At 34.6% G+C, this 13,608-nt stretch overlaps 1 protein-coding gene across 1 annotated transcript; it reads left to right on the top strand.

Annotated features, from left to right (window-relative positions):
* Positions 1-596: 596 nt before the first annotated feature.
* Positions 597-2,493, top strand: LOC118746367. Its single transcript, XM_036480221.1, has 3 exons — positions 597-641; positions 1,405-1,546; positions 1,640-2,493. The coding sequence occupies exons 1-3, from the start codon at positions 597-599 to the stop codon at positions 2,491-2,493; spliced, it is 1,041 nt and encodes a 346-aa protein (XP_036336114.1).
* The last annotated feature ends 11,115 nt before the right edge of the window (positions 2,494-13,608 follow it).

The following is a 13,608-nucleotide window of genomic DNA, read 5'->3' as shown; positions in this document are numbered from 1 at the left end:
TCGGAGGAGAAGCTCGGCCAAACACTAACATATGTATAACCTTGCGAATCAGGATACACCAACTTGCAATTTTAGCTAAAACAGTGGTGGCGGGGCTATGTTGCAACAATGCAATTAATTAAGAATTGGGCCGATGTACGATGTCACTCAAGCATGCAGTCGAGGCACTCGATCGAAGCTTGCAAGATGTCCGCGGAAGCTGTTTGCTGATTGGACGAGTAGTCGTATTACTAGCTGGAGATGTTCGTAGACGCTACCTGTGATCGAGCAAGGGCCTGCGGCAGGCGAGATAAGTGCGTACATCAAGGCTTCGGCTTTGTGGGCAAAAGTGGAAATATTGAACTTTACAACTAATATGTGGATCCAGTTGTACAATGATCGAGAGTCCGGGCTCTTTGCTCAAGACCTCTTTAAGACCGGGGAGGTCTACATGGCAATGATGGCCTTATTATACTCGCAAGTCGCTTTTGCAATGCTATTAGTTCGGAATATTATATAATAGATAAGTACAAATTTTCCTAATTTACAACAAAACTTGAGCAATATTAGCACCTAAAAATGAATCAGTGGGAAACATCAATAAGAAAATTATTGAAATGCCTGGTAAGACGACCACATACATGCCTGTTGATACAGTGATGGTAAATGACGATGCAACAATATATCCTATAGTTTCTAAACTCTTAAGAATTGTCAGGGGTGCCGTCCCGCAAACTGGAATTAAAAATTCGGGTCCCGGTCACACCTGGATGCACCTCAAATTTGCAAAGGACAATCAGTGTTGATAACACGAGTTCCCATAATTCCAACAAACACGTAATTTCAGCTTAAAAGGTTTCCGTTTCCGTTCAAAATAGTCTTCGCGATAACGATTAATAACAGCCAGGGCAAACAGTAATATATCTGGATACTCATGTTTGTCGGACGGAAAACTTTACGTTGGGTTCTCGCGTGTATCGAGAGCCAGAAATCTTAATATATACATCCAAGACAATAAGTCCCGAAACGTTGTTTACAGAAATGTATTGCAATTGATGTCATTACTTTGAATTGCTTGATTTTTTTTAAATATGTATTTGGTGAAATTATTTGTTGCCTTCGTTGTTACATTTAAAATAATTGCATTAAACCAAACATCACGCGGGCAAAGCTGCGGGCAAATGCAAGTACTTTAATGATTTTTTGTATGTTCAGGTAAAAGGCTCGGATAGTTTTGTTTCATCAACATATACAATTTTAGCCTCGGATCATATTTGTTCCAGCAAATTGGAAAATACAAGTAGTAATGGCCATTCTTTTATAGGAAATTTATTTATTTGCAATTTCTACAAACCTTCACTTTTGTTTTAGTTTTTACTGTAACTGGAACGTACATACTACATGTTATTACGTACTTACTTCCAGCTCCATGCGCTATGCCTAAAAGCACACTACAGCAATGCAGCTGACTTATCGAATCGAAGCTTGGCTTACGCCAAAGCACAAGCAATAAAGAAAACGGGTGGCAGCCCAGCTACAAGCTCTTACTTTCAACGCGATCCATTTGGTAAGTACATTGTGTCTATGCTGTTGATTGAAATCGAATAGCTTTGATTCAGCTGGTGCGGATTAAAACTTTTGCTTCTTTTCCTCTTTTAAGGCCCAAACACCTATGCTTTCGGCTTTGAAGTGAATGACAACCGCACGGGGAATGTACAATTCCGTGATGAAAGACGCTACGTAAATGGCACCGTGGAAGGCTCCTTCGGACATGTGCGACCAGATGGCCGCGTTATTGTCACCCACTTTCTGTCGGACAGTGAGCGAGGCTTTCTGCATGACACACGCACCTTTGAGGCAGCTGATCACCGGAAATGGCAAACTCATTGGCCAACCAAACGACCAAGTATACATACACAACATCCTCCGGATATGCCAACGGGAGATGTAGTTTACGATAAAGATCTGCATTTGAATGTGACGAATAGTAAAACGCCCGAAAAGACAGCAAACGCAATCAAAGATCAGCATGGCATAGATGTGAATGCGACTGGAAGTGCGATCGGAGATATTATGCATACCGCCGTACAAGATATTATCGACGGCAAAGTACCACTGCATACAATACCAGGCAAAACAGAATCTCATGTCGGTTTTGAGACGGTTAATGATTTTCTGCCCACCGACTTCCCTATCGTTCCTTTCCAATTGCCGCCAATGTTGGACCATACAACTGAAAAATCGAAGGTCAAAGCTTCGCAGGACAAGTATAATAAGGCAAAAGCAAATAATGCGGAAAAAGCTATGAATACAGAAATGCTCAAAAGTAGCGTTAAAGTGGCAAATGGTACCCAGGCGTCGAAATCCAATGCTGCTGTTGTGAAAACTAAATCGGAAAACGTGAAGCCATTACCGTTAACGGAAGTTACAAAAGATGCAGCAAATGGCAATGATGCGTGGTATCAGCAACTGATCGACGAGACAAGAAATCAGTTTTTGAATAATTTCGATTGAATTTAATAGGACTAAGTCACAATTAATCTAGATTTAAAACTGTGGTTTATATAGTTATATATACATATATCTGCAAGATATACATACATATCTGGATGTTAGGACAAAAATGCATGCGAGAAAAGTAAAGTCGGATTTTGTGTGCTCTCATCCTTTAGGATTGTTCTATGTTGGAAAAATATAACCATTTTTTAAATAAAAAAATATTTATAAGTTTTTCGTAGTAGTGGTATAAAATCTTTGAAAGTCAATATTTTTAAATCGGAGCGTTTGCTTCTCTTGAGCGGACTTCAAAGAATAATAGCCAATTGTTTATTCAACAATTTTTTAGTATTCACGATATTTTACGGGTTGGTTTTTGGAGGACCCATAAAATAAAGTTTATATTCAAAAATGGTAAAATAAACAATTGGGTATAATTTTTTGAAGTCTCTTGAAGATTCTGTATATTTTTTTTCGATATAGAAAAATCCTACCCTAGTGTAAGATACGTAGTTAAGTACTAGGTACGATAATATGTTGGAAAATAAAACTTGAATAATGTTGAGAAATTCGTTCAATATTACATGTCCTTAGATGCATATCTACATACCGATTGTTTGCTGGAACATCATACATAAGTTAAAAATTAAAATGGCTTCTAGCTCTTTATTTAGTTAGGTAAAGAGATTTAAAATTGTATTCAAAAATAAAACTATTACCGTACTTTACTTTGGCTCTTTGATTTAATCAAACGGTGAATGCTTTCTTGTACTCAGTAAAGTTGTATGAAAAATAAATTTCTTTCATAGGGGACGCAATGGACAGATATAATTATGAATCTTTCATAATACAAAAGGTAGACTAGCGGTAATATTTAACTCAATATACATATGTATACAACTTTTTACAGCCAAAAATCCGCTGAAGTAAGTATTTAGATAGTAACATGTATGCTCAGAACATCTGCACCTAAAAGACTAGCCGGAATTCCTTAGTGTCCTTCCCGTCTACAACATCTTTTAGTTGGGGTCGTTACCATATTAGGACAAAATTATGATCTACCAGTGCGATGTTTAGCAAGTTCACCTTTTGCCAGAAAAACTTTTCAGGTGCTAATAATTACATAAGTAAGCGCATGACGCGTCATGCGAACAAATTTATATAGCTTTAAATATTCGTTTTGTATAAATAATGCCTTATGAGAGAAGAAAAACACACTTCATAAAATTCTTTCAATAAAAAACACTCTGCTAATAGGTTATGGGCCGGCCGCTTGCATTAAAAAAATGAATTAAGGATCACTTCACTCTAAAAAAAATTTTGTAGGTTTCCTAACTAAAAGGTAGGTTACTACCTTATTATTCGCGAAATTACATGCTCGATTATTCAACGAATAGTAAATTTACTACGAAGGTGTGTACAAGCTACAAAATACACATCTGCTGTTTGATTTCATAAAATATACTCGATTTAGGGTCGCATTTTTAAACTGGTTGGTTCCGAGAATTGGTCAACATGGAGATTCGCGATGCGTACGCCGCTAGAACTTGAACCTGAGGACGCTCCAGGGCTAGATGCTGCAAAGGATCGGAACGCGTTACGTAAGATTATCTAGGCTTTAGACAAGAACTTATATGTCCACGTAAAGGACGCAATGACTTCAATGGAAGTCTGAGACGCATTAAAAAAGTTATTTCAAGATACTGGAGTGAATCGGCGCATAAGATTGCTGCAAAAGTTAAGCAGCGTGTAATTAGCTGAATGTTCATCTGATCTGTTAAAGAGTGTGTGAGCCAAATCAAATCTACTACGCAGAAGTTAAACGATATCGGGGTTTGCGTGAATGACGAGTACATAAGAAGTCTTTTGTTGAAAGTATTGTCCGACGAATATAAACCAGCGATGGACAGCGCAGTGCACTTGCTTATGGAGTTCTGCCAAAGCTGCCCATGCCTGATATAAACCAATGATTATGACCATTGGAAGTAGCGGAAAGGTGATCACTGCAGACGGTATCAAACAAAAACTATTACAGGAAGCAAACTTTCGGGAGAAGAAACCGAAAACTAAGAAATCCAAACGTTGTTTTAATTGTGTCTTTCAAATACCATATGAGACTTGGCACAGACGTTTTGCACTTTTAGGAGCAGGCAAAATGATGTTGTTAATCAAGGGGTATATGGATGGTATACAGTTTGAAACGGAAGAGAAAATATTTTCTGAGACATGTTCATTGGGCAAGAAAAATCGAATAAGCTTTCATTCGGAAGGGTCAAGAGCAAGAAAGGTAAAATCTGTGAAGGGAAACCGTTATTTCTTAGCGTTTATACAAGCTTACACGCGAAATTCCTACGTGTATTTTATAAAGTCTAAAGATTGCGTGCTAGATTGCTTCAAGGAATTTAAGGCCAAAGCGGAAAATCAGCAGAGTACGCATATCAAGATTCTGCGAAGGGATAATGATACAGAATTTGTGAGTCGTTCTATGGAAATGGAGTTGAAACGATGTGGAATCGTACAACAAACAACGGTCCGCTATAGTCCAGAGCAAAACGGCTTAGCAGAGAGTGTGAATCGCAATTTAATGGAAAAAGCAAGATCGACGATGAGTGACGCGCATTAGCCAAAAACTTTTTGGGCTGTGAATTGTGCTGCATATATAAATAATCGATAACCACATAAAATGTTATCCAAAATATCGGAGGAATTGTGGTCAGGACACAAACCTGATGTGAGTATGTTTTGAATTTTTAGCGTAAGTGAGATTCAAAATGAGAGAAGGGTATATTGAATAATCAACAACTTCGAAATTAGAGTATGTATATAGTTTAAAGAATAAGAATGTTTTTACGAGTCGTGATGTTGTATTTCATGAAAATGAGTTTCATTATTCTGATAACTAACCGGTCACGGATGCGCGAGGCTTCACCACGCGCTGAATGTATGCGTATGTATGTATGTACATTTACGTATTTGGAGAAAGAAATCATATGTCATCATGTACTTCGTTTATTACATACCTACATAATCTTGTCTAAATCCGTTCAGTAGCGCGGTTAAAATATCTCGCCTTTCTTTTATACTATGTATAGAAGATAGTAATTTTAAATAGGTGACAACTCTACTTAAGAAACTTAAAGTTTTTGTACATGCAACGTACGGTGAAGATCTTATAGTTTTTAAACAGGTGGCAACCCTACTTAGAAAAATAATACATTATCACACATCCAGAGGCTATGTCTTTTCATTTGAAAGTGACGCTAAAGTACTGATTCTTACGCTTATTTCGAATATAGTAATTTTATTAACAGCTGGCAACCCTATTAAAAAGAAAAATATTAGTTCTTTTCTAGAGGCCTATGAACTAGGGCATAGTGATGAAGTATATGCTGAGGAAGGAAATCCTGAATCCTTTATTGCAAAGGTATTTCAAATCAAAAAGTAATCATTAAAAAGGTAAGTGCACCTGGGCCACACTGGAGAAGTGGAACTTACTTTACATACATATCTATTTTGTTTCATAACCAATATACATACATACTTACGTACATACATACATCTTCTTTTGCTAAGGTTATATTTTTTTTATTTTTTCTATCTAGATCCCTACCTCTACCCCTTTTCCAATAAAATATCGCTAACAAAACCGATAAAAATATCGATAACAAAATCGATGAAAAATTCGTTAAAATTCGATAATATTGTTGGTAGCAAAATCTATTAGAAACTCGATAAAAGTATCCACAACAAAATCGATAAAAATATCCATAAAAAAATCAATAAAAATATCCATAACAAAATCGATAAAAATATCCATAACAAAAACGATAAAAACATCGATAACAAAATCGATAAAAATATCCATAACAAAATCGACAAATATCAATAACAAAATCGATAAATATCGATAACAAAATCGTAAATACCGATAAGAAAATCGATAAATATCGATAACAAAATCGATAAATGTCGATAAGAAAATTGATAAAAATATAGATAACAAAATCGATGAAAACACCGATAAAAATATCCATAACAAAATCGATAAAAATATCGAGAGTTAAATCCTTTCCTCTTTAATTACCTTTATTTTAATTTTTCTTCCCCTATCTTCATCTTTACTTTTATTTGTAGCCTCATCCCCCTTTTTGTCTTAACTTTTATGTTTTTTCATTTCCTTCATCTACATATTGCCCTTCACCTTTGCCCTTATATATAGGGTAAAGTGTTTAAATTTACCTTGGTCTTCATTGTTGCCTTTAACTTTACGCGTCTTTGTTTTTGTTTTTATTTTTACCTTTGCCTTTATCCTTTTCTTTATCTATGTGCGTACTCACCTTTACTTTCATTCTTGTATTGGTCTTTTTCTAAGTGTTATTCTTTATCCTTTCATTAGCAAATTTTTGTTAAATTAATACCATATGCTTACACACAAGAAGCACTTGTTTCAGCCCCAACCATTTCCGTTGCATCATTTCCGTTGCATCATTGCCGTGTGCGATTTCCGTTTAATTTGCCACTTTACTCCCAACCAAACAACCTCCGGTAAAGAAGTTTCCCTTTAAGAAGTTTTTTTTTTCAAAAGGTTCGGTGATAAAAATGTGCTTCTCCTCAAATAATCATATCAATTAAGTTTCTCATATTGAAGATTTTATTGTATATGAAATCATAAATGTGTACTTACAAATATTTATATAGTTAGCGTATTATGCCATGTGTGATTCTCCTGAGAGCTACCACCCAATTACGTCAAATACATTGAATACATGTGTGTATGCATGTAAAATGCGGTATGAACATATCAAATTGGCCAGAAAATTGAAAGCAAAGTACTGTAAATTGCTTTATTATCAGGTAAAGCAAGAAACAAAGCACATGAAAAAATTTATAAATTCAATAATTTTTCGATTTAAATGCTAAAACAATGCGCAGTCGTTATGCTTTACGACTGGCACGATTTATTTCCTTCCGCCTATAAATGCGATGAAAAAAATGGATTAAGTAGATACGTGAAGATGGGGCATAAATTCAAAAGAGAGCAATAGACTTATTAAGAGAAATGAGTGTGCGTGATTGGTTTTCCTGTTTCAGGCTCAAGCGCATATAAAGCTACGGCTTGCATACTTACTTATGTATACTAAAATAGGAAATATGAATGCAAAAGTAAGATATGCGAAGAAGAGTGGAAATTCAAACAAAGATCATACAATACATTACAATTAGCTGAAGGAAAAATTCATCATTAGAAAAATGTGGTTTTAGAAAGTAGTACTAACTGGTCGATTTGGTTGGTTTAAACCATAAAGGCAGTATTTGTTTTTGTTTTTCAGTTAAAACCAAGACCAAGAAAGAAACTGCAACTGATCTAAAATCCAACCTAAATAGTAACTGGAGTTAAACTTTTGTACATATATATGTACATGGGTGAAGTTCTCTTGGTTAGGCAGCTAGTTAGGGTTGTGCGCCTATGCAGTATCCCGGCTCTTAAGTTCGTCAGAAAAAAAAAGTAAGTGCGCCTGGGCCACACTGTAGAAGTGAAACTTACGTTACTTATCTATCTATACATACACACATCTGCTTTTTCTTAAGGTTATATTTTTTCGCTTTTTTTCTATCAATGTAGATCCCTACCTCTACCACTGTTCGTTCATGTTATCCTGTTTTTCCATTATCTTCAATTTTATCATTATACTCTATCGATAACAAAATCGACTATAACGTCCATCAAAATACCGATACCAAAATCGATGATAAATTCGATAAAAATTTCAATAGCAACATCGATAGTACCATTGGTAGCTAAATCGATTAGAAAATCGATAAAAATATCGATAACAAAATCGATAAATATCGATAACAAAATCGATTTATATTCGATAACAAAATCGATTAATATCGATAACAAATTCGATAAATATCGGTAACAAAACCAATAAATATCGATAACAAATTCGATAAATTTAGATAACAAAATCGATAATTATCGATAAATAAATCGATAAATATCGATAACAAAATCGGTTAATATCGATAACAAATCGATAAATGTCGATAGCAAAATCGATAACAAAACCGATAAAAATATCTATTATTTTATCGATAGGTCTCGAGAATCCCGAAATTCTCTAAAATCCAAAAATAGTTCCCAGATTGAGTCTCTGTGTCTCTCTCTATATCCTTTCCTCTTTAATTACCTCTATTTTAATCTTTCTTCCCCTATCTTTATCTTTGCTTTTAACGGTATCCTCATCCTCCTCTTAGTCTTTACTTCTATGTTCATCATTTTTTTTTCAGCTACATATTCCCCTTCACATTTGTTCTTATATATATAAGTAAAGTGTTAAGATTTACCTTGGTCTTCATTTTTGCCTTTATCTTTACGCAGCTTTGTTTTTGTTGTTATTTTTACCTTTGCCTTTATCCTATTCTTCATTTATGTACGTAGTCACCTTAGTTTCGTTCTTGTATTGGTCTTTTTCTAAGTGTTATTCTTTAACCTTTTGTTAGCAAATTTTTGTTAAATTAAAGTCCCAACCATTTCCGTTGCACCATTTCTGTTGCATCTTTTCCGTTGCATATACACAAGAAGTACTTGTTTCAGCCCCAATAATTTCCGTTGCACCATTTCCGTTGTATCATTTCCGTCCCAACCAACCAACCGCCGCTAAAGAAGTTTTACTTCAAAAAGGGCTCAGTAGCGTAAATGCAGTTGCAAGCGGACGTTTGTCTTGAAGACAGAGCACGCTTAATATGGGTTGTGCATTGGGCTTTGGACTCGCTACGTAAATACACTCAGAAAATAGAAAATTGATATCATCGGAGTCACGTAAGCACGATATGTACTACAGCTGCGACGAAACGCAGCATAAATTTGGTTTCAAGTTCTTCCTTCGCAGTGAACGAGTTGCCGTGATCCCCAATGAAACTATGCTCATTAACTAATTTGGGCATGCGTCCCGACGGTAGAGAAGGACGAAGGGATCAAAGAACATTTCTACGAGTATCTGGAATACGGATATGATCATTGCCCCTTCAGGATGCTAAAATTGTGTTTGCGCCAATTGCCGTCGAAAAGCTGAAATCGCATAGGCTATTTGTAGGTTTGGGTTGAGACCAAAAAGCTTGCCTCCTTAGCGAATTTCTGCTAAATTATTCATCCCAAGTGCAGGTAGATCTTTCGCCACTATTGCTTCCAATTGCGAACCGCCTTTCTCTGCTTGTCCATCTTTGGGTGTCGCACAGTGTTTCGAATGTATGGAGGCAGGTGGAAAAAAGTCTTGTTGACAGTTGATAAACACTTATTGGGCTTAGAGAGGCAATAGTAAAAGTCATATATACAAAATTTCACATAATTTACACACCCCCTATCTACGAACGGTACATTTCCAAAGAAATACTAGAATCGGCGCGATATCGAACCTACAAAAGCAAGTGTTTTTTTTCAGCTATAATCAATTCTTCATGTCACGGAGTATTCGCGTGAAGGTATTTATGCTCTATTTGGCATTTTTCTCTTTTGTATAAAAAAAAAAAGTGGAAATGTGCTTGCTTAAGACTAAACAAATTAACTAAATACTTCATAATTGCCGTTTTTTAAGAAACCTTATATCAGATGCCAAGTTTTAGCGAAATCATTTTGCGCTAATTATTATTTCGACTTGCCTCTATATAGTCAAAACACTGTGTGGCAAAACAAAGTAATATTTGTATTAATGCGGAGTTCTCACGAGTTGTTAGATTTTTCGACAAAAAACCTGTTTTGGGTTGAAAATTGTGGCACACTTATCTTAGACATTGCATTATATTCAGTTTTAAGCGAGTAACAAGATTCCATCGTGAAGTTGTATTCAAATACCTATAATAATATTTTTTTTATATTCGTAAGGCACGATCTTTAAAAAGAAATCGGACCTTTACGGCGATGTAAATTTTAATCCGTTATGTCAATCTGTTTTATTTTAATCGGCAGTTAAATTACAGATTGTGAAAGACACGGTTAAATTTTATTATTTCTTGCAATTTAGTAATTTCATAGTTAAAGAAATTTTTTTTCTGAAAAATTGTTTGACACAGTATCCGAAATGGAGAAAATTGCTGTCAAACAAAGGCCGCCTACAGACCGGCTTGCTGCTATATAAAAACCCGGTTTTCATTTTTGACCGTATGCAAACGGGATTGCGGGCTCGTATGCCAACATTGTGTAATAGAAAGCTGAAAATATGTCAAAGGAAGAAATTACCCTGTGGGAACTCAATAAAACTATAAATGCACTATTATTGAAACCGGAGTAGCTACGCTTCGACTACTTTACGTTAATTTTAACTTACTACTTTTACTTTACTTTTTTACACTTATTTTAGATTAACTATACCCATATATTTACTATTTAGTTCGGATAAATGAGCTTTTTAGTACTTTTTGAGACGATGCTGTTTGAATATCCCTTGCTTCCTATATCAAAGTGTGAGTTTTCATAAAAAGTGGACTTAGCAACTTTTCACTTTTTTTTTGTCATTGCCTGCCGAGCGGCGACCACTTATTACAAAAAAATCCTTTCTTCAATAGTGAAACTCTAGTACTGACATCACATTGAGAGGTCTCGTTCAGTTGGTTTATGATGGAGCTCAGTCTTTCATACGATAGCGTAGGCTGGAGCTTATACTTAGCCGCCGTCTTTAAACAGCCCAGACGGTACGCCGTCGGAACTTATTATTTTCTATCGGGGACGGTAATCATTATGATTAAACTGATGTAAATCAGCATTTAATCATTATTTGGTGATTTTTACTTTGTTCGCTTAAAAATAATAATTATTATTGAGCTTTATTTTTTCGCTCAATGGAAACAATTATTATTTGATTTTCTATTTTTTCGACCACATATAATGATTACTACATTATTTTAATTTTTTTCACCACAAATAATGATTATTTTATGATTTTTATTTTTCCACTTGAAAATAATGATTATTATTAAATAGAAAAGGCCATACAGACGCAATCTACTGAAATTTTGGCCTGACCTAATCCTTTTTATTATAGTGTCGCTACGTCTAAAAGGGATACGTCGGAAATCACGCTGGTACAGCTTTTGAGTTTTTGGAATGATAATTTTTCTTAAGTGAAAAAATAAAACTTAATCCTTACTTCCTTACTTATATTATAAATCCGAAAGTGAGTTTGTTTATTTGCTACGCTTTCACGCTTTAACTACTCAATCGATTCCCATTAAATTTTGTTCACTGGCGCCAATTAGCCCAACTTAAAATATAGGATAGACCTAATCTCGATTATACGAGGGGGCGTGGCACCTCCCATAAAATGGAATTTTCATACCGAATATCATATCTCAGAAAATATTTTTGATAGAGTACAGAAACTTACAGAAAGAGGCTTAAAAAAGTTGTAGTTTGAAAGTATTTTGGAAAGGGTTGCCACCTGTTCGAAAGGCCAAATTTAAATTAACTATTAGCAAACTATATGAAGAATTAATAAATGGTTGCCAAATGAAATATTGCTGAGAAAGCTTCATCAGCTGAACATTTAAAATATTACTGAGGTGTTTTACAAGCGTTGACAACCGTTTAAAAATTAAATTCATTTAATTTGAATGAATTACTAAAGTATGGCTATCTATCGAAATATTTTTGATAAAGGTTTTAGCTGTAAACTACATGTGGGTTTCCACCTGTTTAAGAGATAAAATTCTTCTTGAATTAAAGGAATTTGATAATTGGAATATGTATCACAATTTGGACATCAGACAAGAGGGATTTAATAGGGTTATTATAAATGTTCAGCTAGAACATTTAGAGTTTTCTGAGGTTTTTGAAGAGGGTTGCCACCAGTTTAAAACCTAAATTCAAATACAATTATATTATAAGTTTAATGAGTTATTACAATCTAGGTTCTAATCGGAAGTGTCTTGAAAATACGTTATTTCTAAGCAACATATATATAGCAGGGACTCCACATGTTTGAATATTCAAATTCAACTTGAATTATAGGAACCAACGGTTTAAGAAGTAAAATTCAAAAATTTTCTATCATTTCAAGGAATTATTACACTATGGGTATCAAGCGAAATGATTTTTAATGGGCTTCATTTCTAAACTAAACTATATGTACATAAGTATAAAAAAAGTATCACAAGAGAGAGGTTTAAGAAAGTTTTAGTTTGAAAATATTTTTAAAATATTAAAAAAAAAAATATTTTCGCATATTTTAAGTATGTCATTATTTTTGATTGAAAAAATAAAAATCAAGAAATAAAAATTTCCTTTGAGCGAAAAAATAATAGTCAAATATTAATTATTATTTTTAATCTTTATTGATTAAACTCGAAAAATAAAAATCGTTGCAAATAAGAGTAGTACGTACGAGCAAAAACACGTGAGTATAGTTAAAACTGTTTTACGTTGTTTACAACTTGTTGATTTTTTTTAGTAAAAATATACAAAATAATGATTATTTTCCGTCCCTGTTTTCTAATCGTCTTGGACGTGAGCATCGTCCCAATGCAATGGTCTAGCTTCTTCTTCATCAAACCTTCCTCCTGTGATGCCATTCAAAAGACTTGTCAAGTGTTCCCTCATTAATACCAAATCCAACATCTTCCGATTGCTCGTTAATTCATTTGAATGTGAATCTGACTTAAGCTCCAAAAATGTCTTTAATTGGACAACGAATTATATGGCGCATATCAACATACATATGTATGTATGTATGCGCCACACGCAGCATAAAAGGAAAAGTTTTCGTATTCACTTTGAGAAGACCTGCCTCTTTATTCGCTATGAAATGTAGAGCAACCAGCAGAGTAGAGCCATCTGATTACGGTATTTGGAACACAAACTTTTTATGGCATCTGCGGGAAGCAATCAAAACTGCATAAATAAATAGTGCAAAACCATTAGAAGCTCACTCTGGAGCGCCTACTAATGACGGCCTATTAAACGCTATTATCGTTTAACGTCTGTAGACCATACGCAAAAGTGAACACGTACGTATGTATGTACCCTGCAGGAAATGCACCTAACTATAAGTTAACCTGGAGTTGATTAGGAAGGAACTGAAGGTCATTATTATATGTATATTTCCTATAAAAATATTTGTATGGCGTGACCGCGAAATA

This window comes from Rhagoletis pomonella, unplaced genomic scaffold (genome assembly GCF_013731165.1).
Source record: "Rhagoletis pomonella isolate Grant_MI unplaced genomic scaffold, Rhpom_1.0 Rhpom_scaffold_00010, whole genome shotgun sequence".
Lineage (NCBI taxonomy): Eukaryota > Metazoa > Arthropoda > Insecta > Diptera > Tephritidae > Rhagoletis > Rhagoletis pomonella.
Note: the sequence above shows the minus strand (reverse complement) of the source record. Positions and strands in the feature narration are given on the sequence as shown.

Coding starts and splice junctions, on each gene's coding strand:
- LOC118746367 (XM_036480221.1), top strand. CDS start 597: ATGCCTGGTAAGACGACCACATACATGCCTGTTGATACAGTGATG. Junction 642..1,404: donor TGCCTGTTGATACAGTGATG/GTAAATGACGAT, acceptor ACTTACTTCCAG/CTCCATGCGCTATGCCTAAA. Junction 1,547..1,639: donor CTTTCAACGCGATCCATTTG/GTAAGTACATTG, acceptor TCCTCTTTTAAG/GCCCAAACACCTATGCTTTC.